General features: G+C 42.0%; 1 protein-coding gene across 4 annotated transcripts in view; it reads left to right on the top strand.

Moving 5' to 3' along the window:
- TSGA10 (testis specific 10) overlaps nt 1-11,463 on the top strand; it is a 177,355-nt gene extending 165,892 nt beyond the window's left edge. For 2 of the 4 annotated variants that reach the window (XM_077296527.1, XM_077296526.1), the window contains exons 18-20: nt 1,444-1,548; nt 5,833-5,979; nt 8,034-8,426. In XM_077296527.1, the coding sequence (XP_077152642.1) occupies nt 1,444-1,548; nt 5,833-5,979; nt 8,034-8,148 (367 nt within the window). In that variant the 3' untranslated portion in view covers nt 8,149-8,426. Of the gene's footprint in view, nt 1-1,443; nt 1,549-5,832; nt 5,980-8,033; nt 8,427-9,869 lie in introns of those variants that run through there. The other 2 variants (XM_077296525.1, XM_077296523.1) reach the window with 2 other exon arrangements.
- Nucleotides 11,464-14,113: the final 2,650 nt, after the last annotated feature.

The following is a 14,113-nucleotide window of genomic DNA, read 5'->3' as shown; positions in this document are numbered from 1 at the left end:
TAGGTGCCTTCACCTTTAAGAACCATTGGCCGGCTGGGCATCCCAATTAGTGCATCAACAAGGGTAGTGGTATGAGGGGGGAATTGGGCACTGATAGTATTTTATTGGCTTTAGTCATATGGGCTCCACAGTCAGAGGCACGTAACTTATGCAGTACCGTGCCTGCCATTCGACTTGAGAGTTTATTCCTTCCCCTCCACTGGCAAGTGATCATGACCGATGCAGTCTTCTTGAATGGGGAGCGTTTTTTTTCAATCACACAGTCCAGGGTCGTTGGTACTCTCGGGAAGCCTCCCTTCCCATCAATTTACTGGAGATCAGAGCTGTCTACCTCGCCCTTCTCCACTGGCAGGATATCCTAGCAGACCATCCGATTTGCATTCAATCAGACAACGGCACAGTTGTGGCATACATAAACCACCAGGGTGGAACACGCAGCAGGTCCGTTCTGATGGAGGTCTCACAGATTCTTGTTTTGGCTGAGTAACGTGTGCCAGCGATCTCGGCAGTGCACATTCCAGAGGTGGCCAATTGGACGTCCGACTTCCTAAATCGTCAGAGACTCTCCTCGGGCGAGATTCTCCTTGGTCATTGCATGGTCTCAGTTTCAGCTTCCTTACTAGTGATGAGCGAATATACTCGTTACTCGAGATTTCTCGAGCATGCTCGGGGTCCTCCGAGTATTTTTTAGTGCTCAGAGTTTTAGTTTTTAGCGCCGCAGCTGAATGATTTACATCTGTTAGCCAGCATAAGTACATGTGGGGGTTGCCTAGCAACCAGGCAACCCCCACATGTACTTATGCTGGCTAACAGTGAAGAGATAATCCATGCACAAAGGGGAAAAGCTTCCCTGGTGCTGTCTAAAGCCCCGACACGCATTTCACCCTGCTTCCTCAAGGGGCTTGCGCATTTATTTATTTATACATGTGCAGTAAACTACACATGCAAGGCACTAATTATGTATCTAATGGATATCTATCCATCCCATAGCTATTTATCATCTGTTTACGTCATATCTAACTATGCATTTCTATCTTTGCACATCTTTAACACATACAAATCTTTCATTTCTATTCTACATTCTATTCCGCTACGTGTCACATGGATGGGACACGGATGTCACACTTATGTATTGTCATCCATGCTGTCAGAATAAAACGGACAAATCCACCTGTGGGTCACACGGACATATGCGCAGCAGTGTGTTTGTTTCTCAGGTACTTGTGAGAACGTTGCACATACCAGAAACATGGACGTGTGATGGGGGCCTAAAACGTCTAATTTTTAAACTTTATGTTTAATATCACAGTTTAGATTTATGTTGAATACATTTTTGTTTATAATATGAATCATTTTTACAAAGAATAATAAAGTTATTAGACTTTTAACGCTACCTTACCATGATTTTTATTCTCCTTCTAAAACGTTGTTTCCATTATACAGTGGCACTCAGAACCGAGAAGCAGGACAACTGAGAAACAAGATCGCTCAACAAGAGGCCGAGCTTGAAATGACAAGAAGACAATTATCAACAGAACGATTTGAAAGGCAAGTACAGTATATATGCACATGTAGAGACCATACTACCAAAGGCATGGCTCTCAAATCTCCTTAGTGAAAATACTTATTTTCCAAATATTGTGCAGCATGTAGCCATCGTCCTTATCAGTGACCCATTATGCCATTGTTTATTTTAAAATATATCGCTCATCTTTGCTTTCTTTTCTGAGATTAGCATAATATAGAAGTGGCCGCTGTACTCAGTGGTATACAGTTGTATATTATTTGGTGCGCTGCTTCAAGGTGTGTGCACAGTGGTCTGGAGGCAAATGGTCTGCCGCAAAATAGGGGCATAATCCAAATCAATGTAAAAACTACTTTGCTGCGTACATGTTCAGTCTTTTTGTTATTTCTTTTAACCACTTCGGGGTTCAGAAACCTTGAAGCAGTTAAAAAAAGTATGTTCATTCTTCAGGCATCTTCTGCTAGGAAACTGCTCCCTTGTTTTAGCTAAATAATAAAGAGCTGCCGCAACAACTGAAGACGTTGTGTACACATACTCTCAGAATAAAAGGTTCTTTAAATGTTGGGCAGACTTACAGAAAGAGCATTTGAGTCTGGCTTACGTGTCCTATCCCAAACTGATTGCCAGCCATTTTTGTAAGACCATTTCTTTGTATAAGTTTGTATACTGTGTACAGGGAAAAGTGTCAATCACTACACCTGTCTGCTGGTTATATACAGTGGTGAAAATAAGTATTTGACACACTGCCAGTTTTGCAAGTTTTCCCACCTACAGAGAATGGAGAGGTCTGTAATTTTTATCTTACGTACACTTCAACTGTGAGAGACAGAATTAAAAAAAAAAAAAATCCAGAAAATCACGCATGATTTTACATAATTAATTTGCATTTTATTGCATGAAATGAGTATTTGATACAATAGAAAAATAAAAGTAATATTTGGTACAGGAACCTTTGTTTGCAAAGGTCAGACGTTTCCTGTAGTTCTTGACCAAGTTTGCACACACTGCAGCTGGCATTTTGACCCACTCCTCCTGTCGCTGTGCAATATTGAGTTTCAGCTCTCGCCACAGATTTTCTATTGGGTTCAGGTTCGGAGACTGGCTAGGCCACTCCCGGACCTTGAAATGCTTCTTACAGAGCCACTTCTCTGGCTGTGTGTTTCGGGACATTGTCATGCTGGAAGACCCAGCCACGACCCATCTTCAATGCTCTTACTGAGGGAAGGAGGATGTTGGCCAAATCTCGCGATACATGACCCCATCCATCCTTCCTTCAATACGGTGCGGTAGTCCTGTCCCCTTTGCAGAAAAGCACCCCCAAAGTATGATGTTTCCTCCACCATACTTCACAGTTGGGATGGTATTCTTGGGGTTGTACTCATCCTTCCTTTTCCTCCAAACACAGCGAGTGCAGTTGATAAGCAAAAAGTTCTATTTTGATCTCATCTGACCACATGACCTTATCCCATGCCTTATCTGATTCATCCAGATTGTCATTGGCAAACTTCAAATGGGCCTTGACATGTACTGGCGTGAGCAGTGGGACCTTGCATGCCCTGCAGGATTTTAATCCATGACGGCGCAGTGTGTTACTAACGGTAATGTTTGAGACTGTGGTCCCAGCTCTCTTCAGGTCATTGACTTGGTCCTCCCATGTAGTTCTGGGCTGATTCCTGACCTTTCTCATAATCATCCTTACCCCACAAGGTGAGAACTTCCATGGAGCCCCAAACCGAAGAAGACTGACAGTCATCTTGTGTTTCTTCCATTTTCTAATAATTGTGCCAACAGTTGTTGCCTTCTCACCCAGCTGCTTGCAGGGCCGGCGTTTCGGGCAGGCAGACCAGGCAGCTGCCTAGGGCCCCTAATAGCGGCACACCACACGGCTACTATGGGGCCCATGAGTAAGAGGGGCCCAGTGACGCCTCCCCCCACATCGCGCATTCAATTTATTGGCATCATAGATGCTGACACAGATGAAAACAGTGATGGAGGAGAGAACGTCACGTGATGCTCCCTTTCTCATCACTCCCCCTGTGCCTCTGACTCAGCGTCTGTCAGCAATGGAGCTGATGAGATGCTCTGCGGAAGCCAGAGCAGCGGGGGAACGAGGAGGAGAAGTAAGTATTGTGTGTGTGTGTATGTGTGTGCATTATCGTCTGTGTGAATCTGCACTATACTGTGTGTGTGTGGCTGCACTGTACTGTGTGAGTGTGTATGTGGTAGGTCTGAACTATACTGTGAGTGGGGGCTGCACTATACTTAGTGTGGGGGCTGCACTATACTGTGTTTGTGGGGACTACATAATACTTTGAGTGGGGCTGTGCATATATTGTGTGCGCGGGGACTGCACTATACTGTGTATGTGGGGGAGCTGCACTGTACTGTGTGGAGGGCTGCACTATGCTGTGTTTGTGCAAGGCTGCATTATACTGTGAGTGAAGGGCTGCATTATACTGTGTGTGTGGAGGGGCTATATTATACTGTGTGGGGGGGCTGCACTATACTGTGTGTGTTTGTGGGGGGCTGCATTAGTGTGTGTGTAGGGGCTACATTATACTGTGTGGGGGGCTGCACTATACTGTGTGTGTTTGTGGGGGGCTGCATTATACTGTAAGGGAGCTGCATTATGATCTATGAGGGAACTACATTACACTCTGTCTCTATGAGGGAGCTGCATTATACTCTGAGGGGGGCTTCATTATACTCTATGGAGGCTGCAGTATAATCTGAGGGGGCTGCAGTATACTCTGAGGAGGCAGCATTAAACTGTAAGGGGGCTGCATTATGCTTTATGATGAGGCTACATTATACTGTGTGTGGTGCTGCATTATACTCTATGAGGGAAGCTGCAGTATAATCTATGAGGGGGGCTGCAGTATACTCTGAGGGGGGCTGCATTATACTCTTAGGGAAGCTGCAGTAGCAGTATACTCTGCGAGGGGCTGCATTATACTCTATTAAGGACCATGGTTAATGCATTATACCATATGTACTATATGGGACCTGCATTATATTGTATTGAGGACTCTCTCTCCCCATCATTCTTCTCAGCCGTTCTCAAGAGGCCGGGAAACAAGCGTCGAAAAACTTCAATATTGTCAATCACTCATTTAACGGCCTGAACTCAGCGCATGTAAATACAACAGAAATATTTCTGTGTGATGGTGCAATATGTGAGCATTTGGGGCCCCACTGTAAACTTTTGCCCAGGGTCCTACTTTGTCTAAACCGGTCCTGGCTGCTTGCCTATTGTCTTATAGCCCATCCCAGCCTTGTGCAGTTCAACAATTTTGTCTCTGGTGTCCTTAGACAGCTCTTTGGTCTTGGCCATGGTGGAGAGGTTGGAGTGTGATTAATTGTGTGCACAGGTGTCTTTTATACAGGTAATGAGTTCAAACAGGTGCAATTAATACAGGTAATGAATACAGAGTAGGAGGGCTTCTTAAAAGAAAAACCTAACATGTCTGTGAGAGCCAAAATTCTTGCTGGTTGGTAGGTGATCAAATATTTATTTCATACAATAAAATGCAATTTAATTATTTCAAAATCATACAATGTGATTTTCTGGTTTTTACTTTTAGATTCTGTCTCTCACATCTGAAGTGTACCTACGATAAAAGTTACAGACCTCTCCATTCTTTGTGGATGGGAAAACTTGCAAAATCGGCAGTGTATCAAATTCTTATTTCCCCCACTGTACTTGTGGTTACATTACTGCCGCTACTGGCGCTGACACCAGAGAATCCTCACAGCGCGTAATGAAAGTGTTGAGAGGATTCACAAGTCTGCAGTTACATAGAGTGTCTGGAGTCTTGTAGTTTTAGACCGGACAACCCCTTTAATACATACCACTGAATAGTATTCTACGGCATGAAAGCTCAGCTCTATTGAAGTGAAAGAGCTGACCTGCAATACCACACACATCATGTAGACATGTGTGGAACTGTTTTCTGAATAAAGCAGCCTTGTTTTTATGGTATATTCCTGGACAACTCCTTCAAATCTTAGCTAACCACACAGATCCAGTCCAAACAAACAATCTTGTCTTCAGTTTAGACTAGTGCAGCCAATCACCCAATAAGTCATACTGCACCTAGGTTCCCGGTTTCTGAAATATAGCGGGGTGATTTTCTATGCATCCTATGACTCCTCTCTTCCTGTTGTTTTAAAAAGTAAAATCTGCTGGTGCTCCATAGCAACTCACAGTATGTATAAAATATATACTTCTCGGGTTCAATAGGAAAATTATATGTTGTTATGGCTTATATTAATCACTCTTATTAACGGTTCTTACTCATTTGTAGAGAGTTTGCTGTCAAAGAGCTCAGACGCCAGAATTTTCAGTCAACCTCGACCTATAGAAGAACTCCAAGTCCATCCAGACTCTCACCAGAGCGTTCCTTCCGTTCTCCTGAGCGCCATTCCAGATCTCCGGAAAAGTCGACAGAGAGGTGAGAGACCTATATTGTAAAAACGTTGTCAGTGATGGAGAGTGAAATACATGTTGTACCCTTTACCATGTATCACAGCATAAATATGAAGAAAATATTTAGGTAACTGGCTTTAGACAGCACCAGGAAAAATAACCATTGTGCAAGATACAAGGTGGATTTCCACATCAGGCAAGATCTACAAAAAAAAGATGTTTGCCAGCATTCAGACTGGAAAGTGCAAGTAAAATCGCCTTTTATTGGAAATCCATAGTCCTCTTTCCTCAGCTGGTACAGAGGCCTCTCTGAAGTACAATATACCATCACCTTGTAACTTGTGAATATTCCTTGAAGATGGACCCAGCAGTAATGACAACTCATCAACAGTAATATCATTGTCATCTCTGTGCAGAAACATGTTATGTAGATTTTACCCAGTGAAATTGTATTTTAAAAAGTGGCAATATGTTTTCAGAAATAAAGACTGGGGAAATGTATATAAAAACACATTAGTTACTAATAAGGAAATTGCTTACATGTGAGATATATAAAAGAAAAAAAACTTCTAAGACTTGCTAGCAGATGCTGCATAATCGTGAAGTGCAACTATCATTTTGTAAAAGTTTTTATATATTATGAGCACTGTATAGTGTCCCGAGACCCCCACTGATCTCTCAAAACACCGCTCTAAACACCACTCTGTAATATACATACGTATATTATTTTCAAAAATAATAGTTACACTTTAATAATAAGATGCCCTATATTTTTTTTTTCTGAAAATGTAAAGGTTGAAATTACCACATTTTCAGAATCTTTATTTTCGGTTTTCCATAGCCATTTGCCTTTTTATATTCAAAAGAGGAAAGTGACGAAAAAAAGTTCTACTTAAAATAAAGTGCCATTTACAAAATGTAAAGGCATAGTGCTGTTTCAGATGATATTTTTGTTATATTCTGATTCATACTTGTGTTTAGGTGAAAAAAAAGCTAATTTTCCCAAAGTTATCAAGTATCGGTCTTGCTAAAGAAAACAAATGGTGCCTTGGGGATCAACTCGTGACACTTAGAACAATGGTTTTGTAGTGAAAAGCTTTTTATTATTTTGGTTGAGAATTCAGGTGATACTAAAGGACTTGTCTTGCAACATATGTGTGAAATCTGAAGACTTCCTGGGTTAGTCCTTGGGTTTCTTTTTAGTTACAAATAGATCTTCTTTTATTTCACTGTAGGTGTTATTCTGGCTTCACACTTCCGTGTCAGGACAATTTCTTCTAAAAAAAACTATTGATACTTTTCTTAAAAAACCCAATCCTGTTTTGACAAACCAATAAAGTCCTCATATGGGCTGCTTACATGTATGTAAATACGGCAAACATACGGTACATACAAACATAATTGATTCATGAATAGAAAAGAACATTTAAAACAAAAAAAGTTTGACTGCAGAATGAGTTTTTTTATTTAGTTTTTATACCAATACATTGCTTCTACACCATATTTCTTATTCCTAACTTGTAGATTCTGAACTTATGTGGACTACTGCTGTAGAGAACACTGCCGGTCAAAGCTCCATTAATTAACAGATGCCCCTTGTGATTGCAGGAGACAATCATTTAATACCAAAGCAAAAGCTAAAGTGTCCTAAAAAGCGAAAAATGACAGATCACTGTAACGAAAGTAGCATAAAAATTGTTAAAGCAGAACACAATGCAGAGACAGGCCCTACATCCGCAAGTGTGTTATTCCAAAACATGACAAGACAAATATTCAGCTACATTTTTATCTTGTAGTTGAGTTATAGACACATGACGGATTGTACTGTCACTATCTCAGTATCACAAGTGTCCACTGATATTCACTAATGTTCTTACCAATGCTGGTGTTATTACCGCCCTCATATCCGGAAAAGTCTGAAATATAGGTTAATAGCACATGCCATTTCATATGTATTCCTAATCCTGCCAATGCATTGCATGTTCTTCTTGTTCATATTGTTTGTGGATGTGACATAGTTCCATTATACATGTTACTTATGTTACTTTTTCATTAATATTCTATGCTTTTTTTTAATAGACCGAGGTTGATCTGTGAGCTGTGGAAGTTTGGCTGTATTCTGATATCAGCCCTGGCTAATGCGTTTCACAGCACTGTGCTGATGGAGCATCACTTGAGCTCTACTCTTTGTTAGGGACTTCGGCTGTGAATAGAATAAGAGACAATTGTCCTGCTACTGTTTCCTGTAGAGTCGTCCTATAGAGTAAAATGTTACAAGCTGCCTCTGCACATTCTAACATTTGTCTGACTCTGTCGTCACTATTTGTTATTATGCATTGTGCTGTGATGACAAGCTAATTGCAATCCCATATTCTAGGTCCATGTCCCATCAATCGGATCCAATATCGAGAGAGCTATACTGAACTGAGCGTGACCTGAAATAATATACGCTAGCTGTGAGCCTATAAAAACTGTAGAGACTTGAAGATGATTGGCTTGTAGCATACTAACAGAACAGAATAAATGCTTGTAACATGTTCCTGACCCCTCTGTCTCCACTTTGACCCCTGGGCTGCGTCTTTTTTTGCTAGCGATGTATGACCGTGACAGTCCTGTTTTATTCCTGGGACTTTTGGTGCCGCTAAATCAGAGAGCCATGGGGTTAGTACTTGTCTGGTTTTGATTACTTCTTCCAGAAAGACCTGGGTGTGGCTGTCTGCTACTTAACCCCCTGAATCTTTGACTTCCGCTGCCAGTTAATGAATTCAGCTTACCTGGTCTGTAGTCCTAGATCCTGTAGTTTCATCCTGATTTATCCCGACAGTGCACATGTGAGCCTTTTTTTTTTTTTCTTATTTGCATAGAAGTCTCCAAAACGAGTTTCTAACAAAGCTGTGAACAGATAATAGTAAGCATAATACCCAAGCCCATTTTCCTCATACAGTGATATATCATGTCGCAATTATGCAACATATAGATCAAGAGTGTCACATAAACATACTGTAAGGTCAAATCCAAAATACTTTAAAAATATAAAATATCATATATATATTTTATATTTTGAAATAAAGAATTTTGGATTTTACCTTATGTTTATGTGACACTCTTGATCTATATGTTGCATAATTGCGACATGATCTGCATATCATCAAGCTGGGAACAGAACCTGACCCAACTTTTATGTTAACTATAGCTGTGGGTCTTCTTAGTGCTTTTGCAAACCCCACAGATAGTTTCTAGTTTATGATGACAAAGCCACATCCCTATACATCTACCATTGAGAAGAAACAGTAGTCAGACAGGTTGGATTTCAACCCATATCCTAGCTATGTGGCACTAGAGATGTCTGCTGGATAGATACTGTTGATTCAACCATAGAAATTCCATGCATGTTCAGTTTAAATGATTTGGATACTTGTAGTTCTCACACTTTGTAATTAGCGATGAGCGAACCTGAACTGCAAAGTTGGGGATTGGTATCGGACATCTAGTGTCCGGTGCTGAACTCCGAACACTGACCCCTCCTTGAAGTCTGTTTGAAGTTCGGGGAGGAGAGAGGAGAAAGAGAGAGAGAGTAGAGAGAGAGAGCTCCAAAGTTCGGGTCCCCATTGATTTCTATGGGCTTCAGGTTTAGGTTGAAGTTCATGCACAGTTCTGGTGCCCAAATTGAACTTTGGACTAAAGTTCGGTCGAACCTGAACTTCCATGGGTCCACTCATATATTGCATGTGTATTGTGCAAGAAGAGGTGGAATTCGTAAGAAACTAAGAACAAACCCAAATATATTTTTAAAGTATTATACTATGCATAACTGTATTACATTTTCTGACAATAATGTGTCGCCTCACTATATAATCTATGGCTATGAATAATTGTATTACATTTCTGACCATTATGTCATGATTTATTTTGCAGGAGTCTTCTATTTAGAGACTACTAAACTATGGATTCAAAATGTAAGATCTTTCAAGATCCATCTTCATTGTCATCTGAAAGGCATTATCCATCTTCTCAGTGCAGCGTCTTACTGCATATCATCAATAAATATTAGTAACCGTATACTGGGATCCCATTTTGTGCCCGTGAGATTCTCTTTTAACCATGACAGAGCTGTTACATAATAAATAAGCAGTCATTGCTCAATGGTTTTGGATGTTATGTAGAATACATGGGATCATCTACAAAACATCTTCTTAATCATATAATAAGTAACCATACTGTAAGTAGAATTTTCCATGAAAGCTTTCTCCCAAGGTTCCAGGTAATCTTACTGTCCTTATAGTTTTTCAATACCTGTCAGTGTCCTATTACTTCATGCCTATGTTTTGGAGTTACTTTATTAAATATATTGCAGATGTGTGAAATACATATGTACAGTAGTCAAGGAACTCGTGTAAGGTTATGTGCACTCACCGTCTTTTTCAGTCGAATTCCACCTCGATAAAGGTTAAACATAATGAACATTTGCACAGCAATCTAGGAACACCTTGCTGTGCACATGTTCCATTTTTTTTTCTTCTTTTAACAGCTTCAGGCTAAGAAAGCTTTAAAGCGGCTAAAAGAAGTGACCTGACCATTTTGGTTGAAAGCAGACACTATTTTATATATATATAGAATTAAAAAAGGGGCCGGAAAAAAAAAGATGACAACCATGCCAGTACAACGGCGTCTAAAACATGTGTGCACATACTCTAAACATACTGGCTGTCATACATGGCACACTTCAATCTGCAGGATGATTCTCCGAGAAGCTGCTAGGTTGGGCACTTCTCATACCTACAAAGATACCCCACAAAGTGGTTTACAACTAGATTTTTAATAAATTCACAGTGTGGGTGCAACACCCGCTAGGGCCGTGGGGTACTTGGAACGGGGTCGGACAGCTCTTAAAGGGGTGGTCACGGCAGCAGTGACCCGGTCCGTGGCCCTGGGCACGCAATCAAAGGGATGTGGGAAATGTTGGTAGGGGATTGTTTTAGACACTACCTGTGGTATTCAGTTATAAATGGCCGACTTTGCTTATGGAGTCCACTGGGGCCGATGGTGATGCAGCTGGGATGGTTCTACTCCCCACATGCGAAGCGGGGGGGGCCCAGGGCTACAAGACCAGTCTATGAGGGGTTGTGGATGTTGGGGTGCAGGAATAATTGGAGGACACAGGGACTGTAGTTTATTTACCTTTAATTGTAGGTGCAGTCCGGAGCACAGGTAACAAGTGGTATTAGAGATCCGCGCAGCCTGGAAGCAGTTCAGAATTCCCCTGGCCAGGTGGGGTTGGAAGCCTCCCTACTGCGCTGCTCTCTGGGTTCCTGATGCTTGTAGTTCTCCTCAAGTCCCTCCCTCTCTCAGTCTGTCCACTTAGTGAAACGCTACCCGCATGGCAGGCAGCTAGAGCCTTTTCCAAGTGTCATTCCTTCGTGGTGACTCCGGGCTCTGATATGCAGCTGTGCCATCGGGTGTCAGTTGTAGCCAGGAGCTCAACTTTCTTATCTGGAGATTTATTTTATTATCAGCAACAACAAAACGTTTCGGTCTCAAACTGGACCTTCCTCAGTTACGTGCTATGCAGAGGTTAGGAGAAAAAATGTGCCCGTATAGGCAAATGATTGATAGTTTCCATGAAGATGCAGAGTATTGGTCTGTAAACTGCTGACTAGGCAAAGCCCGTGCAGGGATGGTGTGACCGACGCGGTGTCCACCGCTAGTCTGTCGCCATATGTGCTTTGCCTAGTCAGCAGTTTACAGACCAATACTCTGCATCTTCATGGAAACTATCAATCATTTGCCTATACGGGCACATTTTTTCTCCTAACCTCTGCATAGCACGTAACTGAGGAAGGTCCAGTTTGAGACCGAAACGTTTTGTTGTTGCTGATAATAAAATAAATCTCCAGATAAGAAAGTTGAGTGCCAGGTTTATTTACATATGGTTATGGTGTTGGAACCTACCTGAGCACCACTAATACTAAGGCAGTGCACGAGTTTATCTATCTAGTTGTAGCCAGGAGACCTGCAATCTCCTGTCCTCCGGATTTGGCTGCGGGGCATGCAGTTCCCACACAACCACGGACTCCGATGTCCGCTCTGTTGTGCTCAATCCTGGGGCGAGCTCAGTCGCAGCTCCCCTCCCAGGCTCACATACTTCCTCTCCCTTCACTGTCTCACACTGAACTCTCTAACCCCACCTCTAGTCCAGAACTTATAGGGAAGCTACCCTGAAACCGGGTTTAGAGCTCCCCCTTCTGGTCTGGAGTAAGGAAATGTGTTGTATGCTAGTGTACCTGCTAAGGCAATCCCTTCTTGCTTCCAGGCATGACATCACCCCATATGAGGGAGGCAATGCCACTGTGGCAACCGGACTCCTGGGGTGCCACTTGGGCGCTTGTTGGAACCAAGCAGAATGGGGGCACAGGGATAGTGCTGAAAAAATAACATCTGCTATATATATTAAATACTCCAATTTTCTCCACAAAACTATTCTACTTACATTGTAATATCAAAGGTTTGCATCATTTTAATAAGTTTTTGGAGTTTGTTTTGTTTGTTTTTTTAAACAATACATTTAGATTTTTATTTGATTTGTATATTTGATATGCATTTAAGTAATTAAAAAAGTTTGTGTTTATTTTGTAAAACAGAATAAGAAATAATTTTATTTATTCGGAGGCTGATTAGAATGGATTTCTTTTTATGTAGCCATGTACAATAATTTTTATTGCAACGTCAATTTTTATGAATTGTTTACTTTAAAGATTTTTTTATTCAATAAAATATATTTCATATTGTGGTGTATGTGGTATGGATGTAGGAGGTTTTCCGGCTTCAGAAACCCTTTGGTCAAAGTTTAGAAAAAAAAATATACTGTGCGTTTCTCACCCTCCCTGTGTCCAGCGTTGAGTCTCCACCGCTGCTTCCATATCTGATAATGGCTGCAATGCGGACGTCACGTGGATAGCACTGCAGCCATTCAATGAGCTTTGTGGCTCTGAGCGGGCAGAGCCATTGAGTTTACTTAACACCAGTTGAATTCCTGCAGCAAGTCTGTTTGTTTTCCTTCCCAGTTCCTTTTCTTTTCCCCTCTTTAGGGTTCTGGGAGGTTACAGTTTTACATTTACTTTTGGCTCTTCTTACCTTTCCTTCTCTACCCTATAAGGCCGGTTTCACATTAGCGTTCAGAGGAGTTGCGGAGGGCTGCGGACTTCCTCCGTGAAGCCCCGCTCTCGGCCGCACCTCCACCTCTAGCTCCGCCTACTTCTGCATGCGGCCGGCATGCAGCCTGCGTACCTATATTTAACATTAGGTACGCAGGTCATGCGGCTGTATGTGGATGCTTCCGCATGCGTCGTTTTGACGATGCGGCGACCAGCGTAGGACGCAGCTGATAGCAATTTATTTTTTTCCGCATACAGCCACACGACCTGAGTACCTAATGTTAAAGATAGGTACGCAGGCCGCATGCAGAAGTAGGCGGAGCTAGCGGTGGAGGTGCGGCCGAGGGCGGGGCTTCACGGAGGATGTCCGCAGCCCTCCGCACCTCCTCAAAACGCTAGTGTGAAACTAGCCTATGAAGGTGTTTTAAATATCTCACCCTCGGTTTTCATTTCCTCTCTTATTGAGCAAAAGCAGGAAAAAGAATTGGTACTTGAATAAAACTTCCATTTCTTTAAACCGTTAAAAACAGGAATATCCATAATTAAAAAAAATACCTAGTGATTCTATTTTTTTAATCATGGATGTCCCTGTTTTTAACGGATGAAATAAATGGAAGTTTTATTCAGGTACCGATCTTTTTTGCTGTTTTTGCTCATTCCATACTGCTGGTCGGCAGCATGGATAGAGGTACTTACTAATGATGCAGCGACAAGGCACGATGCGGCTTTTCATGTTACTGCACATTTTTCCTCTCCTCGTGTTGGAAGTGTGTTGCGGCCTCTCCTCTGGTTCCTCAGGAGGTATGAGAAACCCCTCAATGGCCTTTTAGGGAACCAGTAGTTATGAGGCTATAAGTTAAGCTCCGGAGATCTGTGGTCAGTCAGGGCACTGTAGTCCTTATACAGGCTGTGAAATAAGCTCATGTGAACACATCCTTAAGGCCCCGTCTCACATAGCGAGATCGCTAGCGAGATCGCTGCTGAGTCACAAGTTTTGTGACGCAACAG

The sequence above is a fragment of the Ranitomeya variabilis genome, chromosome 3, assembly GCF_051348905.1.
Source record: "Ranitomeya variabilis isolate aRanVar5 chromosome 3, aRanVar5.hap1, whole genome shotgun sequence".
Classification (NCBI taxonomy): Eukaryota; Metazoa; Chordata; class Amphibia; order Anura; family Dendrobatidae; genus Ranitomeya; species Ranitomeya variabilis.
Note: the sequence above shows the minus strand (reverse complement) of the source record. Positions and strands in the feature narration are given on the sequence as shown.